Source organism: Chamaea fasciata, unplaced genomic scaffold, assembly GCF_029207755.1.
Source record: "Chamaea fasciata isolate MVZ Bird 193981 ecotype frontalis unplaced genomic scaffold, bChaFas1.0.hap1 SCAF_3, whole genome shotgun sequence".
NCBI lineage: Eukaryota > Metazoa > Chordata > Aves > Passeriformes > Sylviidae > Chamaea > Chamaea fasciata.
The window spans coordinates 17578605-17601713 of record NW_027094088.1 but is presented as its reverse complement, the minus strand read 5'-3'; the positions used below and the strand labels follow the sequence as shown (position 1 = coordinate 17601713).

At 43.6% G+C, this 23109-nt stretch overlaps 1 protein-coding gene across 4 annotated transcripts in view; it reads right to left on the bottom strand.

The window, feature by feature from the left end:
• Nucleotides 1-22585, bottom strand: part of SUSD4 (sushi domain containing 4) — a 72043-nt gene extending 49458 nt beyond the window's left edge. For 2 of the 4 annotated variants that reach the window (XM_066178212.1, XM_066178210.1), the window contains exons 1-2: nt 22367-22583; nt 21537-21692 (exon numbers count right to left, since the gene is read on the bottom strand). In XM_066178212.1, coding sequence (XP_066034309.1) covers nt 21537-21657 — 121 coding nt within the window. In that variant the 5' untranslated portion in view covers nt 21658-21692; nt 22367-22583. Of the gene's footprint in view, nt 1-21536; nt 21693-21881; nt 21906-22366 lie in introns of those variants that run through there. The other 2 variants (XM_066178208.1, XM_066178209.1) reach the window with 2 other exon arrangements.
• Nucleotides 22586-23109: the final 524 nt, after the last annotated feature.

Below are 23109 nucleotides of genomic sequence, written 5' to 3'. Positions count from 1 at the left end.
GGAATGCAGATATTTAACTCTGTATTGAAAGGGTTGCTAAATTGTTTCACCCTGACCAAGTGCTCCATTTATCTGGACTAAAGTTAGAAGAGATATGAAAGGGAGGAAGATTACTTACATGTGGCCAAAATTAAGTATTTCTTAGGCCATATTTCCAGGCTGGAATTATCTAGTTTCTGAAACATGAGCAAAAATGTTCCCATGTGTGTATACAAGTCTTGCTGGATACACTTGAAATTTCAAATAGCACGTCTGAGATCTTCATCTGCTTCTTTATGTTATGAGTACATCACAGCCTGGCACCCAGCTTGCTCTAAGTCCATGTACTTTGGACATGACCTGCACATCACATTCAGTCATTCCGTAATTATACAATGTCTGCATAACAGAGTGTCTCCCACACTTCTCATTTCCCTGACAGGACTGATGGACAAGTCTGACAGGGAGGCTTCCTCTGATGTGTGTTGATATTTGATATCTCACAGAACAGCAGAACTGCTGAGGCTGGAAGAGACCTTCTGATCATCCAGCCCACAGCCCCAGCTCAGCCAGGGACAGCTGGAGCAGGCTGCCCAGGACTGTGTCCAGTACTTGAGTATCTCCTCAGATGGAGACTCCACCACCTCTCTGAGAAATCACTGCTTGGTCAGCCCCACAATGAAAAACTGCTTCCAGATGTTCAGAACAAACCTCCTGTGTTTCAGTTTGTGCCTTTTATCTCCTGTGCTGGCACTGGGCACCACTGAAAGTCTGGCCCTGTCTCCTTTGTCCCTCCCATTCAGGTTATTTTTGCACATCAGCAACAGCTTCCCTGAGCTTTCTCTCCTCCAGGCTGAACAGCCGCAGCTCTCCTGGCCTCTTCTCACAGGAAATAAGCTCCAGTGCCTCTCTTCCCCAGTGCAGCCCAGGATGCTGTTGGCTGCCTTTGCTGCAAGGGCACACTGGTGGCTCATGGTCACCCTCTTGTCCACCAGGACCCCACACTCCCTCTCTGCCAAGCTGCTTTCTATCTGCTCAGCCCCAGACTGACTAATAGGACTTGGAAGTGTCTGAAAATGAATTCCCTTTTAAAATGTGTTTCTGCAAAACACCAGACTTGGATGTAGATGCACAAATGGCAAAGAAAAAAAGAGATCCTTTAGACTAGAGCAGGCAGTGGAATTTGTTACAGCCAACTGTGAAGTGTTGATGAGTCAAACATGAGACTTGAAGTGCTCAGCTTGCAGCTACCCTGACTTAAAACATTCCTCTCAGACATTCACATAGGACCAGAACAGACAGCTATAGTCTTCTGCTTTGAAAACATCTCTCTGGTGTAGTTTGATAAGACTCCACTCTCTCCTGTACAACAAAAGAAGATAAATACATATGAACACCAGTTTTATGCCTCCTGTGAAACACAACTCATCCTCAACCTTCTACACCCGTCATTTCAAACACAGAGATGAAACTTCCACAGGGCTATCTTGATTCTCATGTCTGGCCAAGGAAAAAGTGAATCCTTGAAAAGGAAAATATTCTACACAATTTGCTACATTGTGAAGATTGCTTCTAAAATCAAAGGTCAGTGATAAGCAGCCTGTTGCAGTCTGAAGTCTGGATTCTTAATTCAATATCCATATGGCTTCTGTAACTATAAAACCTCCTTCCACAGTTAAAGGCTTCTTCCATGACTTGAAGACATAGCGAAAGCACACTACATCTTTCTCTGGATTCACTCTGGATCTTCTGGATCTACTACCCTGTCCCACTGTACATGGCAGCAGACTGAAGCTACAGAGTTCAGAACTAAGGGAAGGAAGAACACATTGCCGATGACCCAGTATGCCAGGAGCCAAAATCAAATTCATCTTCCAAATCATGTAGTGAGAAGGTTGCACCCTCTCATGAAATTGCGCCTTCATGGCCACGGCAGTGTTCTTAGGATCAAGACTCCAAAGACAAGACCTGCAATACAACAGATGCAGTGACAAAGGGTGGCAGAATTCCACCTCTTCTGCAGAGATCTCACCTATGGAATATGATTGTGATCTCAAAACTTACTATTACCAGAATGAAGCAAAAGGCTCAAGTCACAATAGCTCATGATTCTATAGGAATTTTCTCAATGAGAATAAATGGAAAAAGCATCAATAAAAATTTTGCCACGTTGCACTCCTGCTTAACGCACTGCAGAGGAAATGGGGAATATGTATGGTCAGTGTTTCCTTTCCTGATCTTTTTTTTTTTTTTTTTTTTCACAGAAAGTTCTAGTCTTAAGACATCTGCACACATTAGACAGATGCCCAAGGGCAAACAGGTTAAAAATGTACAAGTCTAAGTGCATGGTTCACAATATTTCTGCAGTTCTCTCTCAATGCAAAATTCTACTGAATATGAGTCAGATTAATTCTTTTGTTGAAAAATGAGTGCAGGACTGATTACCTGTGACCTCTGCATCTCAAAGGACTGTACCTACTACAAGGACAGACTGTAAGCTACAGGTGATCACACCCCCCTTCCAGGAAACTAAGAAGACAGTGATTTAGAAAGTGCTAGTCTTCAAAAGGCATTCAAAACAAAGAGTATCTTGAGTGTTCAGTTTTGAGGATGATTCTAAAGAAATATATAACTTATTTAACATATTTCACAATTTAAAACTTTATAACTCCAGATCTGTCATACAAGTCAGAACTTTCCAGAGTCCGAAACAGAGCAATCAGAAACCACGTGTGCATGATTGCTTATAAAACCAAAATGTTGTATAAAACACATAGAGGGTATAAAGGAAACTGAGGTGGGAGACCAGCTCCACTAATTTCTTCAGCCTACACAGACATATGCCCAAAGGATAAAATGATCATCTTCTGGATATTACATCTATTCTGCACCATTTTAATTTCTAAGCAGTCAGATCTTTTCCCCAAGGAGTTTTCCAACTTGGCACCGCTAATATGTCCCTGGAAAAATCACATATTCATTTCAAAATTGAATAGAAACACAATTTACTGACTATTACTTCAGCTACTTATTCCTCCAGATTTCAAATATGAGGCCACAGCTTTGCACCCCTGAAACAAACTCACCCTGCAGGCAGGATATGGGTTGGAATCCCACCACTGTGTCCCAGTGAACCAAGGTGCACAGGGACATCTCAGCTGCTCCTGCATGACAATTCCCACAGGCAGTGGAATTAGTGGATCAGCCCATTTGGGGCAGACTAGGGACAGGCATTGCCTTCATTTCACACAGCAGCTGTTTGCTGTGGCCATACAAACCTGAGAACAAGACAAATCCAACACTACAGCAACTGATTCCAAGGGTACCTGGAGGGCACAAGCAGCCCCTGGAGAATTCACGTGGCAAGGTCAGAGCAGGGACAGCATCTGTGAGCAGAAGGGGTGACCACTTCAGAATGGGACAAGGGCCCTCCTGCACATGCAGAAGACACATTCATGAATAGTGAGGCGTTCATCCTGAATAATCAATCTTAGAAACTGTCACCTGCTCGAGTGGAGTGGATAGAAGATCCACGCTTAAATAAATATAACCTGTTTGATTTAAAAAATCACTGCCTCCAGCAAACACTTGAATATATATTTACACGAAGAACAGAAGAATGAGTAGGCAGAATACAATATTCCACTCCATTCCAGAAGCACATTGCATAAAAATCCCACAAATATAAGCCTGGAGCAATGTCAAGATTATTTCGCTGCCTACTTAAAACCTGCAATTTTGCTGTTATGCTTGATGCTTGGAGCAAGATTCATTAATGGTCTAACAAGAGGTGAAACTACTCACAGAACACAGTCGGTTTTGGTAGCAAGGGACACATGACCTCCCCCAGAGGCCATGGGAGAGGTCCTCAATTCAGAGTCATAGCTGGATTCAAGAGCAGGGAGACATCTCTAAGAGCCACTGCTGTTGAAAGGGCAGGATGATGCAGGCACTGCCCTTGTTAAGCAGGAGCAGGTCTGTGAGCAGTTTTGCAGACAGAGTAAAGCAGAACTGAGCAGCGTGGCTGAAGAGCAGCCCTCTCATGGGCTTGGCTAAGGGGATCAGACTGTGTACTTACAGTTCTTAACATTTATCCATTTAGAAACCCTTTCGGCTTAGGTCATTCTACTCATAGCATGTACAGCATCATCTATTGACAAATAACCTTTATAACATTTAAGCACAGGAGCACATCTACCAAAAAACCGTCAGATTTAATATTTTCCTGCTTGCAACTGACTCATTATGTGACCTGAACTTTATATTTAAATCCAGTGTGTGTGTGCACAGTGTTTCTCTTGGTATTTGCTTTGGTTTTTCAAATATGTTGTTAAGTTAAAAATGTTCTGCTGTACAAGCCAAAGATGCTGAACACAGTAAGCTACTGTCAGTCTTAAAACACATACTAACTTTTCAACTGCTACATTGCATAAATAGGTATTTAGAGGCTGTTTAAAAGCAGATTATTTATGTAACTGTTCATAATAAATCCTGTAGCAACAGTATCATTTTCATGCAAATTTGAACTGAATGCCTCTTAAAAATATACTCCTTTTGTCTAATATACTTACACAAAGGTAAAGCAGTTCAGAAAAGTGTTACTGAGCTGTGCAGTTCTCAATATAGATCAACTTCAATTTTGTGAATATACTGGGTCAGATTCAGCTGTGACACAAATCCAGAGATGACAGAATATTCTGTAATTAGTATTTCCTGCTCTTGCAGAACACTAGGCAGATGGTCACATTTTACAGAGATTTCAGTACAGTGGCCAGAAGTCCTTCCTCACTGATGGTGCCATATGATTGAGGTGTCTTAGGTCAGGATCCAGTTTCAAAAAATGGCACAAAATCACAATTTCCATAGACTTTTACTAGAAATTTGGGATAAATCGCCTCTGAGAATGAAGTCCTTCAATTACATCAGTGGTCCCCGGTGCTTTTTTTTAATATTAATAACATTTGATTTTGAAATGCCACCTTATGTGTCAGGGCTCAGCCCCAGGCAAAGATTTTTCATTAAATGGGAAAATAAATGCTTAGAGGACAAACACTGGAACCTAAAAGAAATTCAAGTCATCAGTGCAAATAAACTGGAGTCATAATCTAGCCTTCAGAGAGACCCAGGGTCTCCCCTGGCCAGTTTTATAAGTTACAGGATCAAGTAGGGCAGAAAAGTTCTGCTGTGTAGGCACTAGCCTGCTACAACCGAAGTCTATTGTACAGAAATATCAATTTCTAAATTGGCACTAAGTTAAAGAAAATTGAAAAGTGAGCTAAATTTTCTATTTTCAAATGCTTTCAGTGTATCTCTTAAAGTATGATCCTAAATGGATTATCCGTGGGACAATCTGTGCAGAGCCAGGAGTTGAACTTCCATGATCTTTGTGGGCCCCTTCCAACCCAGAATACTCTACAATAAGCAATTTTTCCATGGAAATTTGGCAACTGAATTTCTCTCCTTAATTGTGACATTTCACTTCTGATGCAGAACTCCTGTGGTCTTCACTGAACCAGGCAACACTCAGAAAATACACAGGGGAGGCCACAGCAGCCTTGTGGGACAGCTGGTGCTGAATGTAAAACTTCCAGGGACGGAAGAACAATGCTGACTCAGTACCGGCTTTTCCTTCAAAACTGACAGCAATTACTGGGGATTAGTGTCAAATGGCCTAGGGCTGTGGGACAGACAGGTCTCCCTCAAGAGTATGGTAAGAGAAGGTCTCCAGGTGAAAGGAGCTTCAGATTTGGAGCTAACAAGTGCTGACCTACTGAGGGAAGAAGGATCGATGATCAAGTACAAATCCCTGTCGTGCTCAGCCCTCTTGAATATACAACCACTCAGTATTAATCTTCCTTTTTTTTACAAGCTGACATTTCAACCCCCTGCTCCTATTTCTGGCTGCATAACTTTGCATCCTGCATTCCCCATGTATAAAGAACAGGATTCTTGTGTACAAGTATATTTTTTCCTCCAGCAACGCACAAAGGAGTGGGTGTTCACATATGTGTAAGGCATATGTGCAAGCATTCACCCACATTAACATTTTTGGGTTGTCAGTGGCTAGGTCTGTGTGCAAGTAATCATAAGACAGGTTGAGACACAACACGGAAATCTGTCCCATCTGCAAAACTGAATCCATCATGTGCTGTCAGCAGAGATTTAGCTCACAAAGAGCTTGAGTCTTACAACATGGTATTGACTTAAAGGCCGTATTGGTAAAGAAAATAGTGTAAATTAATACTCACCACAGTATTATAACTTTCATTTAAATGTCTAACAGAGGGGCAAGCAAACAAAAAACATGGCTGTCCAAAAATGTCAGGTCTGTAGTTCAGTGACCACTGCTAAACCAGGGGGACTGGGATTATTTGGGCAGCTCACCTTACACACATCAGAGATACTATCTGGGGGTTTTTTCACCCGCCAGCTCAGGGGGTTTTGCTTCCAAATAGTGCACTGCAGTTGACACAATTTCTTCTCTCTGAGGAGCAGAGAGAAAAGAAGTCTTCTGAGTTGTGCTTCTCTCTCTGCTCAGGGGATCTGAGGAAGCAGGGAGAACAGATGGGCAAAGTAGCATGTGCAAAAGCATCTCTGAACCCAGCAAGTCACTCAACAGAAGATCTAGAAGGGACCCTTCAGCTGTCACTTTCCCAGAGGTATCACATAACATTTTTGGGGCTGGGTTTTTGTATTTTTGGTTTGGGTTTTTTTTGTTTGTTTGGGTTTTTTGTTTAGTTTTTTTAATCACAGGCATTTTAATACATTACGCTGAAAATGAGAATATATGAGTGGGACTTTTGGCATTGACAGCATTCAGTTAGCCCAAGAAACCAACAGGCTCTGTCCACTGGGCCACAAATTATGACCATTAAGGAAAGGGCTATGTCTCCAGAACTGCCCAATTCTGCTATACAGAAATCAATACAATGAGCATGGGGAGGGTACAGCTGAGTTCTGCTCCCACCATGGCATTTTATTTCCTGAGTCTGGGTAGCTCCTCACAAGAAAAAGGAATTACATCCTAGCAGCATTTACCACCCACAGACCCTGACAGATTTAGCAAGAGGTACGGTGATTCAGTACACAGAGGGTGGATTAAAAATAGTGACGTTGTGGCTAAGTTGCCTCCACTGTGTCTCTAAACACTGACAGCCTCAAAGCAGCCACTTACAACACTTGAAAACTATCTGTGCTATTGGAATTGTGTGTCCACACACGAAGGTCATGAAACATCTCCTTGGGCATGAAGGCAAGAAGGCCAGGAAAAAGACAATCTAGCCAAAAATCCTGGTTGTACAGATAGTTACTGAACAAAACCCCTCCTCCCTACTCCATGCATTACAGCTTTAAAAACGGATGAGTCAAGAAGGCAAGTGGAGAGAGCAGCACAGCACAAGCTCAGTAGCATCACTGTGCCCCAGGATATAATAAAATGGATAGAGAAGAGCTCAAATATGCAGAGAGACTGTTTTACTTTCACTATCCGCAATCAGTACGTTTGTTCTGGGATAAAACAAACATCCATAATCAATACTGAAGGAATGCTGGACTGTGTCTCATATACATGAGCAACTGATCAAGAAATAATTTATCCCTGTGCAAGTCTTGCCCTTGTAAGTCTGCCAAGGTCAGTGCCACTTTAGGTTATCAGCTGTTGGAAGTGCTGGCTAAGTTAAACTGCCTAGAGCAAGCTTTAAACTTACATACCCGACTTCTTTGACAAAATGTCTGCGTCTTACTTCATCTGAATTTGCAGCCCCCTGATAATGCAAGGCACATTCTTCCCCTGTGCTCCTTATTCTGTGCCCTTACTTCCCTTTTTGGCTCAGATAAGTCTTCCATGTGTAGCAGACCAAGGCTTCACTATGGAGAACATACAAGAATCACTCAGTTGACATTCGCCATCATATGCTCTTCTTAAGAGGTAATTCAAATTAGATTTAAATCCTAGTAAGGTGGGGGTTTTCCATTAAAAAGTTGCTGTATGTACAGTTTCTTAAGGTGATTAATTTCTTTTTCTTCAATTCACTATAAAACCAGTAATCTCTTTATCAAGTATGCTGCATCACCATTATGAGCCACAGACTAGGGCCTAAACCCCACTATTCAATAATCTGAATGGAGGTTTTTGCTTTGGTCACAGTCTTAGCAAGTGTCCCAAAGGCAGTAGCACCTGTCTGGTCTGCCCTGTACCTTCACAGTGGCTCAGGCCCTTTGTTTCACTGAAAGTTTAGGCACTTCAGGCTTATTTCAGTGCTTAAGCTAATTCTAAAGCAGTTCTTAAACTCCAAAATCACTCCTTTTTAAGGTGTAAACATGTTTTTTCCTTCAAATCTGACAGTATCACCACTCACTTTCACTTAGAAATTCAATGTTAGAAACTGGAACTGCTTGGGTGCCACAGAGGATTTTAATGGCCAGGTACTCCCCAGGTAATCCCGGCAGAAGAGGAGGCCATACAGCCTGGTAGGCTTTGCAGCACTCCATGAGATTAGGAGCAAAAGCCTTCAGGAATCAGTGCACTTTTCCAAACTGAATCTGGATCGGTTATTTCATGGGAAAACGTGATTTTTCCTTTATTATACCAGTACTACTAAATGCCTCACCTCCAAAAATCATTCTTTAAACATAAAATAATTAGCACTCTGAAGAAAAATGGAGAAAACATTTATATTTTAAATAGGACAAACCAAATCCACAGACTTCTGTGTTGCTGTTTCAATAAAGTCTGTCACATTTTCTACTTTGGCTGTTTCCAGCAACAATTCAAGTTGCAAAGTCTCTGTCCTGTGCAAGGCCCTGTACAGAACCAGAAGAGCAGAGAGCCATTCTCTCAAGGAATGAGCCTATTATGAACAGAAGCCAAACAGATGCATGGCATCTTGCAGAAACCTGGTTAAAAACAGAAAGATGAACATTAAACCTCACAGCAATATCAGATTGTTCAACAAAAGGCACAGCCGGTATGGAAAGATGAACCTTTGCTCCACTGTCTCCTCTTCAGAGCTAAAAATAATAGTGAGTCATGCCACTAGCAGTTTTGCTATTTAGCTTTACAAATTCAGGTCATTAGGCTTGGATGTACAGAATTATTCCCTTCCTACCACAGATCATATGAACTGATAGTAAGGAACACTCAGGACAGGACACCGACCAGCCCTTGCTTTCAAAACTCACTAAGACAGCCCAGAACAATCCAAATGACTACAGCCAAGTTCATCAGGGAGTCAAGAGTGAAACTACCACTACAACTAGGAAAAAAGACGAAGCTTTACATAAAGCTCTGAATAATACATCCCTTGACTACCTTTTTCCTCATCTAGCACATCCCTGTCTTGTTTTTCTGACTCTTTTTTTTTGTGTTTATGATCAAGGCAAATGGTTAAAAAGTGTGCATGAAGATATTTTTTAAAAGCTAGTTGATCTAGACAGCAGAGAGACCACATGATATGGAGAAGGCTGAATGGGAGCCAAATTACAAAAAGAGACATATTGAACATTTTTTAATTGCCTTGTAGCTTCCCAGAGAATCTCCCAGAAAAGACACTAGTCCACCTGTTAATTTTATTTTCAGGTAAGTACTTTTAAAAATAAGTCAGAGGAAGAGATAAGTATGACTGAGATAAGATAAGGACTGACAAGGATGTAAGGGAGAAAGAAAGAATGGATGGTTTTCAGATGCTGAAAGGAGAGGCTGTACATCCCACCAGAAGGACCAGCATCATCTTGTGTTGTAGGAAAAGTAGATTTTCCTCATCTCCACAGGTAAATTGAGGGGGGCATCACTTTAGAACTGTTTCATGAGGTCAAATCCCTTCCCTACTTCCTCCATTCCCAAGGTCAAGTGTAGGAAGGAACAGAGAGGATCCAGATTTGCCCTTGTAGGAAATTTGGCTGTGTTGCTGGTGCCCAGAGTCCCCACCGCCTGAGTGACTGCCTAGGAGCAAGATAGGAAATTCACAGGAGAAATGGAAAGCTGATGAACAGGAAAATCCCTACATCATCCTATTTCCAACCACGTTCAGATCAGGGAAAAACCAGCAAACGGATTTCCAAGCTAACAAACAGCAGTCTCGTGTTAACATTCACAGTGAGCTGCCAGTCCCATTGGCTCCTGGAACCCTGCTGCAGCTCCCTGCACTGCCTTGGGTTTGCACTTCAGAGGAGATTTTACGATAACAGAATCACTTGACTGCAAGGACAGAAAATATCAGCATATGGAAAATATTTTTTCTAACACTATAGGTGTGTTTGCACCACCAAAGGACTTTTCCCTCTCCAATAAAACAACCAAAGAATTAAACTGAGGTTAAGTATGGCAAAAGGGGATCATAAACAGCAACTGCTAAGATGACTACTGAGTTGCAGCTGGGAGCTGCTACATTGTTCCTTTGGAAACAAAAATAATTATCAGATCAGATTTATAAAACATATTAAAAAACCAGGGTAGATTTACAACTGTTTTCCCTGAAAATCTGCATTTTTAAATCACAGCTTTAAACAGGCCAGGATGGCAAATGTCATGAATCATTTACCTGCGATACTAATGCACTGCAGCAAAACCTCTAGTCGAAATAATTCTGAGCTACTCTAAACGAGTGCCCCCTTACATTCATTAATATTCTAATAATGTCGGCATTCTAAAAAAAAGTTCAAAATACTCTTTTTTTCAATCCTGTAACCTTGGCCTGGCTGACATACTGACTTCCTGGGCAGCATAGCTCTACCTGCTCCAAGTACTAGGTTTCTCAGACAGCCTTTTGGAAGAAGCGAGAAAACTCTTCCACAAGCAGAACCCAGGGTTAAAAAATACACCTGTTAGGAATCACACCTCCTGGTACATCAAGACTACTGCAGAAAGGCATCTTTCATCTTAGTTTTGACAAAATTCCTCTCCCCGCAGCGAACGCAATTTATCTGATGGATTTCTCTTTGAAATGAGGAATGAAGTCCATCTCCGTAACGTCACTGAATATGAAATAAAAATGAAATAGAATCTAAATATACCCAACACTATCCTGCTCTCCATCCCTCACATGAATCCAGTATCACTCTTGTGCTTAAAAAGAAGCATTAGAGGCAGTGCTCATCCATATTTCAGTTTAAAAAGCAACCTTGTAAATGCTAAGAACCAGCATAAGAACTTTGAAAAGACTGTCAATGAGAGTAGCATATTTTTTCCCATTTCATTCCTGGGTTGTGGGTTTTGGTTTTTTTTTTAATTTTCTTACTCTTATTCAGCATATATGCATACATCTCTTTATTTACCTTCCTCCCTACCCATCCCCCTATCTGTAAGATTAATAAGGGGCATGCTAAGTGCATGGCTGCATACAAAGGCAGATATGTATCCCTCCTTCATAACCTGCAATTTCTTCGACTGGCATCCCTTAGAGTCACTGTGCAGAGGTGTGCCCCATCATGACCTAATTTCTGAGAGACCATAGGCATAATGGAGTTGGGCTTCATCTATACACACTGTGCAATCATTCATATATTTTATCTGGTGAGTATTTTCACTGGGATTTTCTCTTTGAACTAAAATATCCTAGCCTCTACAGACCAGCCTAGTCTTGATAAAACCAGTCCTAGACTGGTTTTGTGCTGGTTCTCGAAGACAGACGCACTGGGTAAGGGCAGCAGTGACAGGTGACGAACAGACTACCAGCAGGGAAGGATTCTGCTAGACTTGAAAGGTGGGTTCTTCCATCTGGGCAAACATTTCTGAGTGTCAAAAGAGAAGAGGGCAAGACCTGAAACTACAGCCTCACTTGTTGGGACAGGAATGCCACCACACAGAGTGAGGGGGAGTTTTAAAATGTGCATACTGTGCTGTCACAACCATGTCACACCCTTCAGCTCACCCATGTAATTCCATATGGTATTAACCCGGAGTTATGTCTAAAGAAAAGAGACTGAATCCACCATACTTCTTCCCTGGCCCCACAGAAGAACCTCAAGGCTTTGAAAAGAGAACAAGGAGTGCAGAGAAATGAGCATGTGATGTTATGAGTCAGCAATGGAAAGAACTGCCCAGGATGATGATCATCTCTGAACCCAAGGAGGGATAGAACAGGACCCAGGATTCTGGTTGCAGCAGCTTGGTGCTCCCCAAGAATGGTTATGACTGTACTTTTGGGGGTCATGGTCCCTCTTCAGAGGAGAGAAGAATGTTCTGCACTTTTACAAGATCAAGACAAATGTCTGTGTATTTTCATTTTTACTATTGCTCATGATAACACCATTTTATCTTAATTCCTTCAAGATTACTGCAAAGCTGGTAATTGCAATCAAGCTATTTTATAAGTCCAATTTACAGGAGACCAAATTATTTATTATTTATTTTCAGTTCTAAGTGGATCATTTGTGTTTTCTCTGAGTAAGATGATGTGTACAAAATATCCCTAAAAATGTCAACTAAGTGGAGAGATACAGAAAAATGCCTCTCTGTCTCATAAGTACCCATTGCTTTCAGAATACAAATCATTCTTGCACAAACACAGCAATAGCGTGGCAGGCTTCCACAGAGTATTAGAAACACATTAAAAAACCTCACTGTATGCTATGAAGTTCTTACAGCTAAAAGGTTTACCCAAGCACGCAGTGCTGTTGACTTCAGTCCTCACACCATCGCAGGTCTCCTCTTGCTAATTCAGCTCTTAGTGCTGCTCTAAATCCAACTTCCATTCTAGCCTAACCAAGCAACTCTTCCCCACGCACTCTCCACCATCCCCCACCTCTCCCCCTGCCATTCCTGAATGACACAGTCTTTCTGGATACCCACAATTAGAAACCATTTCACTGGAAAGGGGAACTCAGGCACTGGGGGTGACAGCTGTTAAGCAGCTGCATATCAAAATTCCAGTTAAAATTGTTTATTTGCAAACACACATGGAAGTCTTAAGCTATTGACTGGCTTTTGTGTGGATCTAATCTATTACCACAGGGCTGTTCCGTATATACAACTTCACTCAGTCTGCAGAAGTAAAATACAAATTCACTTGGGTGCAATTTACTGTGGCAATAACCATACTGTTTACATCATGATCAAGTACAAAGAGTTGGTCTAATATCCCCAAGGAGAACAGACTGTGTAAATAAGCATCTTTTATGGGAGGGCTCTGAGATTTATTCCTGATGCTTTCCAATTGTGACTTTGGAAAATCCTAGCAAGCCCTTCAGAATGAGGAAGGTAAAGCTGACCTTTTTGATAGCTGCTGGTAAAATATGTGATCTTGTGTTAAGCACAAACTTAGCTGTGACCTTCACAAAACCAGAAAAATGGAAGTTCCACCATTGAGAACCACAGCAACTCCTTCTGCACTGGCAGCAACACATGAACATTGGGCAGCTACAGCTAAACTTCAGCTCCCAGGCTGTTAATAAATCCATACCTTTTGAAAGACTCTATGCTGGGACAGTCTGCATTCTTCCAGCCTGACCCAGGAGAGTGACAGCAGCAGTCAGTATGGCCCAAGACACAGCACTGATGGATTTGCACTGACAAGCAGCACAGTGGAGGAAGTAACACTTGGGAATCTCACACTAGAGGTGGAAATCCTGAGAGTCCTATGTTACAGCACTGACAATTTGAGTTAGACTTGACAAAAACATTTACAAAAGTAAATTTGGATAGGTGGTAGAGTTTCCGGCCTAAAGTCTCAAATGGTAACATGCCTGAGGTAAATGTGTTCTGGGCAGGAAGATAAACTACAGGTATTTCTGAGCTCTTTTCCAGTCCTATTTCTGTGACTCTGCTCTCAAGTGTGTTGTCCCATGTCCTGAAAGATGAAAATGAAATTTCTGTTCCATAGTTTTTTTTACTGTACACACTCGCTGGTGCTAATGACAGAAGTGAGAACAGGACCCCATGTTTACAGGCTTCTTTTTCTGAGCATCTTCTCCTCCCTCCCAGCATGGATGGCAACTTTTCTCTTGAACCTGTATGGTGTTCTCCAGCCTCCTAACAGATAAACATCTATGAGTTCTGCTGCCTTTCTGCAGTGCCAAAAAAGATCAGAAGGCTTTGCATTTTCAAAGACAACCTCTTCTTTTTAGTGTGTTCTCTCGGTCTCCAGATTGGGAGTCCAGTGATACAATGATTCCTCTGACTCATGTGCATGCCATATCCCATTTTTTTCTTTAGCAGTGTACAAGAGAGTGTATTTTTAGGATATTATCTCATGATACACTTGATAACCCAACTCCTACATAATCTAACCCTTGGTAACATAACCTATTTTCTTCCTCAGGCTATTGTAAGCTGTTTCCTCTTTTCAGTTTCCAGATTTTTTTTCCCGATTTTGTAAATTTTTCTAGTTGCAGAATTTGGCTTTACACAGAAACACTGCTGCACCCTTAGCCGTGCTTCACCATGTGCAGAAAGGATCAAGGGACCAGACCTGTTTCATCCTCCTGTGTCCTCTGCATTACATCTTGTGTTTGCATGAGCAAACTTTAGTAAGCTGAACCCATATTTTTATGGGAGCACATCACACATCCACTGATTTCCAAAGTGGGACAGGCAGTACAAGGCAATGGCACTCATGCCACAGCCCGCATGGAGCTGCCTGTCATGCAATGATCATCTCCTCTCCAACTGTTCAAGTATGTTACAATTAATTTAAAACAGATGCAGTACTCCTCTAATGTTGCCCTTTCGTGTAGACTGTGATCATGAACCACATGACTGAGCAAGGCAGAAATACCCTTCCTGCTAACATGGGCTTTACACCGTGAGAAACCTGCATAATACCATTTTTCAGGGTTCTACCCTATCTCATGACACTTCTTTTGGTTGTTATTCTGAAGATGGTTTTGGTGTCTGGAAAAATGCCATGTGCTATCTCAGATATAAAAGAGTCAAGAAAATAAACCACACTGGAAAAACTCTCTGATTTGCTGAAGTAGCAATTTAAGTGAATAGGAAATCTGCTGCTCATCTCAATTAGAAGACAGTCACAGCCAAAAAATCCTATTATAGAGACCATATTATAAAAATGTGGATTAAGGATTTCCCGAAATTCTCTTTACAGAAGAAAGAACCGGATGAAGATCCAAAGGATCTCCTCCCTGTATATGGCAACATCAGTTTCTTATGTGAAATGTGTCTTCAAGACATAATATCTTTCTGTAGTCATTTCTCCGTCTACAAAGGAGCATAATAAAACTTATGTTCCTTTATAAAGTGGTTTAAACTCCATGGATGAGAAGAGCTATATGAAAAAAAAAGTCACATTTTTATTACTGTTGTTACTATTAAGCTACCACAAGCAAGAATATTTGTCAAATTGTGGGTTTAATAAGGTATGTTTATCAAAAGTAAGTAGGGGTGCTGGCAGAAAAGCCCCTATACTCCTTTCTGAAGCTGGTCACACTGACAAAATCAATTAGCACAGAAATGTTCCTGATAAATTCTGGAATCTCTCTAGCTAAAAAAAGCTTGGTACAATCCCTTAAAAACAAGCAGAGGAGGAACCCAGGATGGACACTGCTCGATTTACAAGATTCAAGGGTCACAAACATGGAAACACATTTGCCCCACAGGATCTCAGTGAGAACAGATGGCACCACCAACCGCTCCCACTGTTTACAGTACGAGGAGAAAGAAACATCCCGACTCACATAAATCCCATCAGCAGCCCAGCTGTTCAGGAAAAGCCATTGGGAGCCCCCTCTGAAAAGCAGGAGGCCAAATTTGGTGTCAACAGAAGCCATGGGGTAACACAGTCAGGCAGAAGGTGAGTGTGGACAGCAAAAACTGCTGTTATAAACCACGCCACTTTGAAAATTAATAGATGTACAGCCCACAATTGGTTTCATAGGGCTCTGCTTGTGCCACCTCCAAGGAAGTAGCTGAGGAGATGTAAAACCAAGTGAGGAGATGCCAGTTTCACAGTTAAATTACTGAATTTGGTAGGATCCTTGTACGTTCAGTCCTTTAATATGTTAGCAAAGCAAATTTTTCCACTTAGTGAATCAAATTGTACACACTACACCACTTTATCCCTCGAGCTCATTTTCTGACTAAGCAACGCTCACCAGTAAGTGTAGCCCAGCCTTCATTCACATTTGCACCAGCACACAGCAAACATTAATTCAGGCCACGCTGTTGCTCTTTTCCGGCCTAAAACCCCATGAAAATGCACAGCACAAGTGCAAGGTTTCCTCCTTCTAATAATGTGTATTTTTTATAAAAATAAATGAATTGCAATCAGAGTTAGACAATATTTGAAATAAAAAGTTGAGTACATGATCAATGCTGTAGAAAAAAATCTATAAGAATCTGTAAAAGTTAAAAAAGATAGCATTTTCCTAATTCTGGTAAGAATATTTAATTATTAAACCCCACAAATACCAACAACAAAAATCATGAATAGTAAAGAATCTTCTACTTTGATAAAGCTCTGTTTATACTTAGCTAAAATTCCTATTTCGTATTCCGGTAACATTTTCTTTGGGAGGTTCTCGAACTCCCTCATAACACGCCCACAAAATACATCGCTTATCTACTTTACAGAGGAGAAAATCAAGCAAAGCATAATTAATTAATTCTCCAAAAGTAGTAATCATCCCTGATACAGAGATCAAAGATAATCTATTGCAATCCTGGGAGTAAGAGGGCAAAGCAGAGAAGCAAAAGTTAACCTCAGCCTCCAAATGACACAGCACAGCAGTGATAAAGCTCCTTCTTGCAGAGTGCTAAGGAACTGATTTAAGATTAATCTATCAAATATGCCCACCTCTCTCAAGGCTGTAGGCAGATGGATGTGCCACTAAGACAAATGATGAACTGCCATCCTCTGATGTCACCGGCCTTGCCACTTGCAATCAGAACAGCACTGGAATGGTACTTAACTGCTGAGAACAGAGGTTGCATGAGGCACATCTGGGACTGAGATCCTGTCACGGCGGGAAAAATCTTTTCCTTCCAAAACATTGAGCTTCTCCAATAAGCCAGAGGTTAAAAACAACGCTGCAAATTAACTGATGATTTCATCAAATGTACAGGGAACTCAAGACTGAAATTTCTATTTTGCTTGTCAAGCAAAGCAGACACACTGAGAGGGAGACAGTAAAATACATTAACTACAGACTCAGTGAGAGGATATCAGAAAAGACTCAAAGTTTTCAGAAAACCTTCTTTATAATCCCAAAATCACATGCAAGGCAGTTAGGGCAAATCTCTGGCTGGCTTTTCTTGCCAGAAACAACTGCAGGTTACCAAAAAGTCAGCCTTATCACAGGCCTGCACCATCAGCACACATCAAAAACTTGTATTACCCCAGGGAAACAAGTCCACCACCCTCAGAAACCTGAGGGATGTGTTTTTGACCACCACTACATCCAAAGTCAATGGTTGGTTACCATAACCACAGCAAAAACAAAATTTCAACCAAATGCAATACAATCGCAGAGCAGTAACAATTCAGCCTTGGTCTAGAGAAAGAAACTTACCACTATTCTTCATGGAATCACTAAAATTCAGTATATTTGATGGTTCCACAACATGCCAGATTTTTTTGCCATCATGCATGATGTACTTCTCAGCTTCAAAGCACTACTGATGTGCAGGGATGTTACTGGCAGAACATGCAACCAGGGAAACACCACAAATTGATTATAATGCCAATAAAAAGCCTTTTTTGCCCTGGGAGCTACGGGGAACCAGAAGCTGAATACAACCCAGCATCATCCTATAATGACAACAAAGGAACCTGGGGATGTCAGAGCAGGAGCAGAGCTCCAAGGCACAGGACATTCCTCAGCTCTGTTCAGTGCCAGTGAGGCACATTCCACAGGGAAGTGGTTCCATGAGAGCAAGCTCATGGTCTGAATGACCAGCAACCCAGAAAGTATGACAAAAACTTTAGAAAAGTTCAGAGAAACTGGAGCCATCAGCCTTTGGAGGAACTGGAGTGTGCATTTCTGCAGTAGAACATCAAAGAGATGAAACAGACCATGAAAGACAGCCAGAATGTTGACCCTGCTCAAGCCCAGGAGGCAAGACAAGGTCATGGCCCTCTCCAAGCCTCTGGTGATGTGAGCTGCAGCCCTGAGAATCCACACTGAGCCCTGCAAAAGACACTGCAGAAGAGCAGAGTTCACCCAACTGATCCATGACAACAAAGCAGACACATGCCCAAGTCACATCTGGGTACAAGACCACATAACAAACCTCAAAAACAGAAGCTTATTGAGCTTTTTTTCTCCCTCTCCTTTTAGATTTTGTCATCCTTCACTACCTTAATACAGTTGCAGGTATTTGAAATATATTTAAAAATCTATTGTTACAGCTGTTATCCCCATACTACAGTTTTCACAGTGAACTCAGTACAATGCCTTAAAACTCCAGAGGAAGTTGTCATCAGTTCCATCCACTATGCATTTCATTTCTCCTCATACCAGCCTTCCCAGCCTGCTCCTGCTTTGTCTCCTTTTTTTGTCCCTCCTAATGAGGAGCAGCTGAGGGAGCTGGGGAGGCTCAGCCTAGAGAAAAGGAGGCTGAGGGGGGACCTTATCACTCTCTACAAGCACCTAAGGAAAGGAGGGTGTAGCTGGGTGGGGGATGGCCTCCTCTCCCAGGTAATGAGCACCAGGACAGGAGGAAAAGGCCTCAAGTTGCACCAAAAGATGTTTAGATTGGAAATTAGAAAAAATTTCTTCACCAAAAGGGTGGTCAAGCATTGGAACAGGCTGCCCAGGGAGGTGGTTGAGTCAGCCACCCCTGGTGTATTTAAAAGATGTGTGGATGTGGCACTTGGGGCCACGGTTTAGTGGTGGGCTTGGCAGAGCTGGGTTAACACTTGGGCTCGATGATCTTAAAAGGTCTTTTCCAACCTAAACGATTCTGTGATTCTGTAAATAAAAATGATTAGATGAAAGCCACAGGCTGAAGTATGAGAGATACACTTTATCCTCAGCATCAGCAGAGTTTTAAATACATCAGGGACGAATGAGGGATATTGATAGCTGAAAGGTTTGCTCACTTGAGTTCACTTCTACAGCAAATTTTTTCGCTAGATTCACTTTTGCGAAAGTCAAAGTGTAATAAACAAAGTTATTCTCTGTAGGGTTATTGACAAGAAAAAAAAGAGTTATAAGTAGTATTGATTTGGGGTGAAATGGTAGAACGTGACAATCAATAGAGCTTAGTTGGATATAAAATAGAAGGAGTCACACAAGCCATGACAGGATTATTACAGGAGACAAATCCTGGTATCAGCCAAGGAAGGGAAGAAGCTGTAAATGGGATCCAAAATATAAGCTGTAGATTGTTTTCTAGAAAAAAATAACCCTAAATTATTCATTTTAATGTTTTAATATGTGAGGTAGTTTTTATTTCAGCATATTGTCAGTGCTGTTTTTCTAAAGCTTTTGAAACAAATTCTTTCCACCTCCATAGTATTTTCATTAAATGTCATCAAAGCTCTTTTCAAATCTCCGAGAGAAGTATGATTATCCTTATTTAACAGATAATGAGAAGATAGAAAGAGACTGGAGCTACATTTCCCAAACCAGTCAGTAATGCCGCGTGCCTTGTGTCGAAATACACAAATCCACAAAATGAGAGACCTACAGAAACAAAATTTTCAAGGGTCCCAGGAAACCACAACTTTGGTCAACAGCTGCTTACAAGTTCCCAAACTCTGGGTCACAGGCTGGGGAGCCAAAAGCTGAGCCCTCACAGCAAACACAGCAAGCTACGTAAGCACAGTGAGCTTGCTCACAGATACAACAGAGCCTAAAATAGGAGAGATGCTAATTCACAGTCCTCTGTTCTAATTACAAAGCTCATTATTTTTACCACTCGAATGACTCAGGGTGAAAGAAACCCAACAACCGTGTATATTACCACACGAAAGGACTGTACATTTGCTGGGATTTACACAGTGCCTACCTTCTGAGCACAACCACACTGGAAAATAACAGCAGTAATCAGAACAGCAATGAATGTTTTTCACTGGTGATTATGCCCATGCACAATCGTTCAGTGCATTGCCTTTTCCTAGACTTTGGACCAAAAAAAATCCCCCAAATTATTGAAAGATGCTAAAATGATTTACAAATGAAATTCAATACAGAATTAGTTACACTACTGAGGTGAAAGGCAGCAGTGTTAATAACGATCAGCGTCGCACGGCAATTTATTGCAGGCTGTGATGGAAACTGTTCTATTCCAGGGAGATATAAACCATATTTTGAAGAACCTCTTGCACTAATCCACTAAAGTGCTGACAATCAAACTGTGGGATATACAGAGCCTCAGGGAGGAGGGGGCCTTGGAACAGCTTCATTTTTATGAATGGAGCCATAAGAAAGAGGTTAGAGAAGGACAGGAGCATGCACAACTCCAGTCCTGAGAAAGGCACAGGACAGGCTGAAGAGCACCCCCACACTGAAACATGAGCTGCCCAGGAAATCAAGGGTTACCTAGTTGCGATAAAATAATTTTTAAAAAAAAGCGCCATTGATTTCTAAAGAGGGATATGTAGTCACTGCAACAGTTTAAAAGCTTTTTTAGCTGGAATCACATTTGCAGTCACGGGATTTCTATTGGAAAATGGCATTATCGTCTCCAGAGAGAAAACTAGGACTGAATCACATCAGGAGGATGGACAAGATGACCTTTTGAAATCCTCTTCAGCCATATTTCTGTAAGTCCATATTCATTGACAGAAAACACATCTGGACTGGAGCTGTTGGGGCTTAGGCATTTAAGTTAGAAAATTTTGGCATAAGTCTTTGGCATAAGAAGAAGCCCAAGCAATTTTTATATTGGGCTCTGTCTGCCATCAGTGATGCGATTCAATCATAAAATGGCTTATTCCCCCAACACAAATATATAATACCATGCCGGAGTAGGAATGTGAAGCTGCTCTCATTATCACAGCTAAGTTCATTTTACAGCAAAGCAGTTTACTTTAAGACTTTTCCAGTAATCCAAGTCTAATTATGGAATCAATTTAAAACAATTTTGTAATTAAAAGTACCTGCTGAAAATATCTCACAGGCTCAATAATTTAAATGATAGTGTTAAAAAGGTAATTAAAATTAAAAAGGCCAAATGAGGCTGGGTCGCTCCTCCACTAGGAGAGTGCTGAAGGACGTCGCATTTGCAAACCCGAATCGCCAGCTTCCTCCCCAAATTCCTGCTTCCCCCAGCTGCACGGGGATTTCGCACTAAGAGTCATCCAAGAGATGTCTGAGCGGACCGCGGCGGGGCAAGGCTTTTTTTTTTTTTCCTTTTCTTCTTCTTTTTCTTTAAATTCAAAAAATTACGCTGTTTCCAAATGAAGCCGTACTTACAGAGAGCCAGTGCTCCCTAGCCGGGGCTGGGGCGAGGCTCCCTCCTGCCGGGGGTCCCCCCGCAGGGTGTCAAAGGCTGCGCGCCCCCGCGGCGGGCGCGGGAGGGGGTGGGGGGCGCAGGGGGGGAAACTTTCCCCGCTCCCCCCGGGCCGGGGCTGAGGGGGCGGCCGGGGACGGGGTGGCGCGGGCCGGGACCGGGCGGAGGAGGGGACGGGGGACGGGGCCGGGGCCCCTGACTCACTCACCGCCCGCCGCCAGCCCCGGGCCGAGGCTCAGCGCCAGCTGCAGCCACAGCGCCGCGGCCAGCGCCCGCCGCCGCGCCGCCGGGAGGGCACCGCCGCCGCTCGCCTGCTTCCCATGACACATCTTCTGCCCGCCAAAGGCATCCGGTTCGCCGCCACCTGCAACGAGAGAGCCGCTCCGCCTCGCCGCTGCCCGGGGCTCCGCGCCGGCTCCGCGGGTCGCCCCCGCCGCCCGTGGCGCCGCTGCCCCCGCGCCGCCCCCCGCCAGCCCCGGGACGCGCTCCCGCCCGCCCCGCCGCCCTCCCGGCCCCGCGGCTCCCCCGGCCGTGCCCCCCCCGCCGCCGCTACCTGCGGGGGCCCCCCCGCCAGAGCCGGCGGTACCTCCGCGGCTGCTGCCGCCGCCTCCGCCGCTGCGGCTCGGCAGCCTGCCGGGGCCGGGCGGAGCGCACACGCACACACTCGCACACACACACTCGCTCACACGCCGCACACGCACACAGGGACGCGCACCCCGCCGCCGGCCGGCCCTACCTGGGAGCGGGGCAGCGGCAGCCGCAGCGCGCACCTGCCCGGCCCGCCCGCCCGGCCGGCGCGGAGCGGAGGCGCGGGGAGCCGTGCGCGGCGGGAGCGCGGGCAGCCCCGGCGCGCCGAGCACGCATGGCAGCCGCGGGCACGGCCGCGCCGCCGCTCCGCGCTGTCCCCCCCGGGCACCCCGGGGCAGCCCGGCCCGGAGGGGCACCCCCTGCCTCGCGCCGGGGGGCGCCCCCACACTGCCGAGGGTAGGGGAAGGCGAAGTTAAGGCTTCGCTCCCGGTAGTTTCCGCTCGTTTTCACCTCAAACGGGGTTTCGCGGTGCGCAGCTCTGACGGAGCATCTTTGGAATGCCCTGTGCTTCGTCACGTAGGCAGAACGTTAGATACGAGGCACGGTTTAGCAGCGCTGATGGCAGTGCTGCATCTTTCACAGTTTTGAGGAGTGGGAACGTGTATTCCCGAGCACTCTCACCCATCAGCTGCCATTGGGGAAAAGACAGGACGCCTGGGCCTGCCGGCTGGAGCAGTTTGCTGTTAGAAATCAGCATCCAGCTGTATGTAGTGAATCTGTGAAATTCACAGCCACGAATCACTGAATCAGAGACACGGTCTCGTGGCCCCAGCAGCTGTGCTAGCTCTGTGTTTCCTGGCGCCATTCCAGTGTGCTGTTAGGGGTATTGCCCCTTTGCCCACAGCTGGGCATTGCATCTCTTCCCTTACTCAGAGCGGAGTGTGTCCTCCAGCTGAAGAGGGCTCTGCTAAGCAGATTGAGATGTTTGTAAGGGGAAGAAAACCAGGGACAAGGGAAGACACATTCATAATGAAACATACCTATGCTCATGACAAATACAAACCTAAAGGTACGTGGGATAATATTAACGCATGTGGACAGAGCACATCCTGATGCTTCAAAGTTAATAGTAAATACTGGTAAAGTTGAAGTCCTTTTCAAGTGTCTCAGCTACCTGATGCTGTCTCTTCCAAGTTAAAACTTAAGGCTCTTCAGGAGAGATTTTAGTTCAAATCGTGTATCAGTTCAAAGGC